This window comes from Poecilia latipinna, unplaced genomic scaffold, assembly GCF_001443285.1.
Source record: "Poecilia latipinna isolate Pla-1442-1.1 unplaced genomic scaffold, P_latipinna-1.0 Scaffold2141, whole genome shotgun sequence".
NCBI lineage: Eukaryota > Metazoa > Chordata > Actinopteri > Cyprinodontiformes > Poeciliidae > Poecilia > Poecilia latipinna.
In genome coordinates, this window is record NW_015114757.1 from 100,695 (window position 1) to 106,906 (window position 6,212).

General features: G+C 38.1%; 1 protein-coding gene across 3 annotated transcripts in view; it reads left to right on the forward strand.

The window, feature by feature from the left end:
• The window catches only part of LOC106936424 (signal transducer and activator of transcription 5B-like), a 12,748-nt gene extending 8,519 nt beyond the window's left edge, over positions 1–4,229 (forward strand). For all 3 annotated transcript variants that reach the window (XM_015017423.1, XM_015017424.1, XM_015017425.1), the window contains 5 exons: positions 1,023–1,153; positions 1,789–1,940; positions 2,421–2,576; positions 3,230–3,409; positions 4,088–4,229. In XM_015017423.1, the coding sequence (XP_014872909.1) occupies positions 1,023–1,153; positions 1,789–1,940; positions 2,421–2,576; positions 3,230–3,409; positions 4,088–4,214 (746 nt within the window). In that variant the 3' untranslated portion in view covers positions 4,215–4,229. The remainder of the gene's footprint in view (positions 1–1,022; positions 1,154–1,788; positions 1,941–2,420; positions 2,577–3,229; positions 3,410–4,087) is intronic.
• Positions 4,230–6,212: the final 1,983 nt, after the last annotated feature.

A 6,212-nucleotide genomic window follows, 5' to 3' on the forward strand; every position in this document is an offset into this window, starting at 1 on the left:
AATCAGAACATCATACCCACTAAAGCCTAGAGTTAGTGTTTTTGTCATCTTCCTCAGACGCCATCTGATGCTCTTGTCAGGTCTTGCTATAACAAACGTCCCCAAAGCATGACACATCCACCTCCATGCTTCATAGTTAGTATGAGGTTCTCTTCCTGGATTCCTGTGTTTAATTTGTCAAACATGGCCTCTGTTCTGTGTCCACATTTTTATTAAATGTTAGAATAGAATTTCAAAGGTATTTTCTTCTGTTTTAATTATTTTGGGATATTACTAGAATTTCCCAGTATTGATATAATTGAACTAATTAAAATGTCAAATATGTTAGACAAACGAAGGCTGTCATTAGGTGTTCTGTCTTCATACTGGACTTGTCACCGTAACAAATTTTCTTGACATTAAATTCTTCCAGAAATTATTCTGATAAATATTATATATATATATATATATTTTTTTTTTTTAAGACCATTTTCAAATAATATAATGGTAATGGCATAATAATAATAATAATGCATGAACACATTCTCAAAATTCATTAAACTTTAAATTCTAACGATTGTTTAACATTAAAACTGGAAGACATTTTAAATATCCAGAATAAGCAACCAAAACTAACTACAAATAAAATGAATTGTGAAGTCTCTGTAAACAAAAGTGTCCTTCGAAAAAGGACTAGGTGAGACCAAAACACCAGATGTCTGTCATCCAGTTTTTGGTGGAAAGAGGAAAAACTACAAATCATGCACATGGAAATTATTGAGGTTGTTTTCATCCATCAGAATATTAATTGATTTAATGCATGAAATCAATTGATCACAAACATTGCTTTCATTATCAATGCTATCTTGATTTAGTACACTGCCTTTGTGTCTTGTAATGCATGAAATGGCCCAGATAGGCTTTACTGCAATGCCCAGCTGGTTTAGTGTCACCAGTCTTTTTTTGTCATGGTTTTTTCTCTGAGATGTGCACCAGAGTGTGTTTCTAACATCCTGCATGCTGTCTGCCCTTCCCTGTGCCAGCCCAGCTGAGCAGCTTGTCTTCAGTGCCCCCAGCAGAGCGAACACAGCGGGAAGCCGCCCTGCAGAGCAAGAGGGCCACTGTGGAGGCCTGGCTCGCCAGAGAGGCCAGCACACTACAGAAATACAGGCTTGTATGAATACACACTACTTATTTCTAGTCTTATGTTCATCATGCTTCTCAGTGTTTTGCAAAACACAGTTGGTGTTTGTGTTTGCACAAAAAGTGTCTGATGGAAACGTAGGTAAAGCCTGGTGACCCGCCAGGCTTCTTATACATGCTGGGTGTTGTCTTTGATCTAAGATTCCTACAACATCCATCAAAGCTCACTGTAAGCACTAGATCCTTAAGAAGGACGTAGAAATGAGGTGGCTTTACTCGGACCTTCTGACTGTTACAGATGTTCAGAGAGAGCTGCTCTAAGGAAACTACAAGACATGATAAACGATGTCTGTTTAAAATGAGCTTTAGGTTTTGTTTTATTAAGATTCTCAGTTTTGCTATGTTTAATTTTTCAGAAGATCTGCTCAGGTTCTGCTAACTGGATCTAGAGCTTTGCTAATGGTTTTGAAATAATTCCTGGGAATCTTTTCCAACCAGTTCTGAAAAGCTCAAATAGTTTTCCACAGCCAAGCAGTGCATGTTGTTGGACTGTGACTGTGGCTGAGACGGAGGATGTGTTCAAACGTGACATTTTCATTGAACCAGAGTTTGTTTGCTGTGAGCTTATGAAGTCAGGTTTACACACAGATGATTCTCTGCTGGTAGGACCTGGCAGATCAGCACCAGAAGACTCTGGGTTTACTGAGGAAACAGCAGACTCTTATCCTGGACGAGGAACTCATTCAGTGGAAGAGGAGACAGCAGCTGGCTGGCAACGGGGGCCCTCATGAGGGGGGGCTGGACGTTCTGCAGTCCTGGTAAAACCTGGACAGATTTTGCTCCTCTGAACTTTTTCTTTCTTTTCTTTTCTTGTCGTGTGTGTTTTTTTTTGCAATTCTGTGATCAAGGAAATTCATGCAATATCAGATCCTTGCATTTTTTTTGTGCTACTGAGTAATTGTGAATTTATTGTAAATTTGCAGCAAATTTACAATAAACTTTGCTTTAAAGTGATTCTAACCCCAGCATTTCTAACTTCTACCATGCATCTATCTCAGCTTTACTTGACGTCAAATTATAGTCCTTGATTGATATGAAGAATTTATTGCTAAATTCTTGCAAATATTTCTAAAGTAGCACCACATCATCAGTGATTTTGATTGGCAAAAAACAAACACGAAATCCTGGAGGGACTCATTCTTAATCTCCTACTGAATAAAAAATGTGCATGTTGTAGACATTCATTTTTATTTTGTGAATAAACTTTTGAGGTATTTCTCCTTTTCCTTCTTGTAAAGGTGCGAGAAGCTGGCAGACCTGATTTGGCAGAACCGACAGCAGATTCGGCGCTGTGAGCATCTTACCCAGCAGCTCCCTTTGCCTGGTTCGATAGAAGAGCTGCTCACCAAACTCAACGCTGACATTACTGACATCATCTCTGCCCTGGTCACAAGGTAAAAGTCACATATTTTTCCATATTGAACACATGAAGTCATGCAGGGACTTTCAACAGATCTCATTTATATGCACAATGTGTATTTGGATCAATCAGATTTTTTTTCCCCTGGAAATCTTTCCCAAGCAGTCCTAAAACGATCTAATTGTTTTCCACAACTGAGTGGAGTGACGTGTTGGTGCATGTCATCCATACAGGCGACATGCACCAACATACGGGATGTTAAACTGTATTTTAGGGATATTAACATTATACTAGTATATTGTTTTATATTTTGGGGATTTAACAGGAGAAGTTACACTTACAAATGTATTAATATTTACATATATTTTTTTCTAAACAAGAGCTCAATTGTATTAGTTTTGCCCCAATTACGAAAGTTAAAATGTTGTCCTATTGGAATTAATTGTGCTTTTGCTCTTTACCACAAAATGACAATTTCACTCAAAGTACTGCTGCAATATCAAAAATGGTCTAAATTATTAGAATGGTAACAACTCTACTACAAATTTTTTCACTTTTTGTTTTTCCATTAAATTTTTCTTCTAATGCAGTGAATAATCTCTCATTGACTTTCTCTTAATCCGTACTCTGATGTTCATCAGTCAGCTGTAAACTGCTGATCATCATGTTGCTGTGTTTGTATTTCAGCACCTTCATCATAGAAAAGCAGCCGCCCCAGGTGTTAAAGACCCAGACAAAGTTCGCAGCTACTGTCCGTCTTCTTGTGGGGGGGAAGCTCAATGTCCACATGAACCCACCGCAGGTCAAGGCTGTCATTGTTAGCGAGCAGCAAGCCAAAGCTTTGCTGAAGAATGAAAGCACACACAGGTGAGGAGCGGGCTGGATGGAAACTTGTCTCATTCAAAACCTCCACCAGACATTTTATTGGATAAGAAAAGGCAAATATTTCAGATTTTTTTAAATAAAACATTACAGCTTTAATTGTGGTTAATGTAGATGTACAGTAATTGATACATTCCATGAGTTGAGACAAATGGCTGCCCTGGTGAAAAGACTGTTTTCTGCTAACCCTGGGTCTCCTCCTGTGCATCATAAGCCTGGAGGGCCACCAGGCTTCAATTGTGTCCCTACCAGGCTAAGGATTGTTTCTTTATTTACTTTAGGTTTTTTTTTTGTTTGTTTTTTAGCAGTAACGGTGATTGCAAAGACGGGTTAAAGTTTCTTGGGTGAAACATTTCACAGTTTCAAAGTGACAACATGTTGTCCGTGTTCAGTGTGTGAACACAGAGGGAAACTTTTTTTTTTTTTTTTTGTTCACCTGAACTCTACCACTGCCTGTCTTTACCAGTCTACACACTAACAAACTAAAGTGACAAGTCACAGATAAAAGAATGTAAAAAATTATTAAAGATCATCATTGTATAAGATGTTTTATTGTTATACAGTTAACTGGAATTAGCCTTGGATCGAATTTAGTTTAGCTTTTTTCTTAAAGGGACAGTATAGAGAAATTAATGTCTGTCTACATGTCTTTCCCCTTGACAGTGAAAGCAGTGGAGAAATCCTTAACAACAACTGTGTAATGGAGTACCACCAGGCCACAGGCACTCTAAGTGCACACTTCCGGAACATGGTAAACTGTTTTACTGCACTCAGTAAATTGTTTGCTTAGAAACAATATCAATCAATAATCACAAGGGATGCACCAATATGAGAATCTGAGCTGATATCAATAGCCAATATTATTGCTTTTATGGCCAATAGCCAAGATTTACAGATGTCACATTTATATGCAGCTCTGGAAAAACTTGAGCCCACCGCACTGAACCCCATTGGAAACCTACTGGTTATTTCACCACACTTATTTCTGAACTCTTCCGGAGTTAAAACATTATTGTTTTTAAATGAATATGAACTTGTTTACTTTGCATTATTTGAGGTCTGAAAGCACTGCATCTTTTTTGTTATTTTGACCATTTCTCATTTTCTGCTAATAAATGCAATTTGTTTTTGCTTGGAATTTCAGAGACGTGTTGCCAGTAGATCATAGAATAAAAGAACAATGTTCATTCTACTCAAACATATACCTATGAAAAGTAAAATCAGAGAAACTGATCATTTGAAGTGGTCTCTTCATTTTTACCATAGCTGTAGACATTTCCATCCACTTTCAACACCATGAAAAAAACATACATTTGTACTGTGCTTCAGTTAAACTCCCCACAATCCTGCACTACTTTGCTGTCACATGACCAAAGAGCCAACTTAATCATATCCACATCCAGAAACACAAATGGCAACAAGATGGAAATAAACATCAGTTTTAATATCGGCCCAGTTTCACATATAGAACCGATACGATGTGTGAAAAAAAATGACCAACATCGGCCAATACCTTTGTTGATGTGGATCCCTATTAATAATAAGTATTGACTAGAGATGTGCCGTTTTTTTCTGCCAATTCCGATCACCCATGAGGGCCGATCACCGATACCCATCACATAATTAATTTTTTTTGAAATCATAAACAGTACCGGTTACATTATGTGGAAAAAGGAACCATGAATTCACCTTAATTTAGACAAAAACTTGTTTTTAATAACTTTTTCCAAGAAAAAAACAAAACAGGCATTGTGCAAATTGTACTGCTATCGGTAATAATATCTTTAACAGACTGATAACATATGAAGGCTCTGAGGAGAAATAATACAAAAAGTCCAAATAAAACCTCTCAACATTGCCAAAAAATTCAAGTATAAAACTTTACATTCAAAGGCAAATACAGGATCCATTACAGTAAACAATCCTGAGTTACTGAATGAAAACTTCCTGATAGCATGGTGGCTAGCTGATTACTGCTAGTTCTGATTGGCTGTTTCTGACTGAGCGGAGTAATTATGCAGAACAGGGAGGAGATCGATTATTTTTTTAGAGATTATCTGTCTCATGTTAGGACAGCGAAAGTTTTAATACGTATGTAAAATTTATTTTTTTAAAGTTAGATGCTGCAGCTTTAAACAGAGGTTCGGTGTGAGAGTCACTACCAGGTGGAGCAGAAGTGAAGCTCCGTCTGTCAAATATTACTACCTGTAGCAGCGGTTCAACAGTGAGAGCAGAACCAGCGTCTTACATCGCAGCTCGAAGACTTAAATAATTTTCCAGGTTATTTGTTTAGCTTTCTGACCGTCATGCTAATCCGGGTGAGTGTTTGTAGCTGTGCGCTGCTTTACCTGCTATCTGATCCTCCGTATGTCTTTTTTACTGCAGTGAGCCTCGATGTAGCCAAACTCCTCAAGTATGGCATTGTTTTTATGCCATATTAGATTCGTCGTGTTGATGCATTTTGAGGTGCTTCAACCCACGTGCTTCAATTTTCTGCCGCAACACGCAAACTTCCCCATTCACTCAGTGCGATATAGTTCCACACCACATCGGTTAGGATTTGTTGCTGCGCGTTTGCGCAGAGTGAAAGAAAGAGGAGACCAGCTGCACAGGCAGGCTGCGAAATGAGATGCAGGTGATCGGTTTTTATGATCGGCAACAAGAGACCGTGATCGGCAATCACCGATCATACACTTTTTCACGGAAATCGGTCGATTATGATCGGTGGCCGATCGATCGGCACACCTATAATTCCTATCTAAATCTTTTTTCCAGTCTTTAAATAATT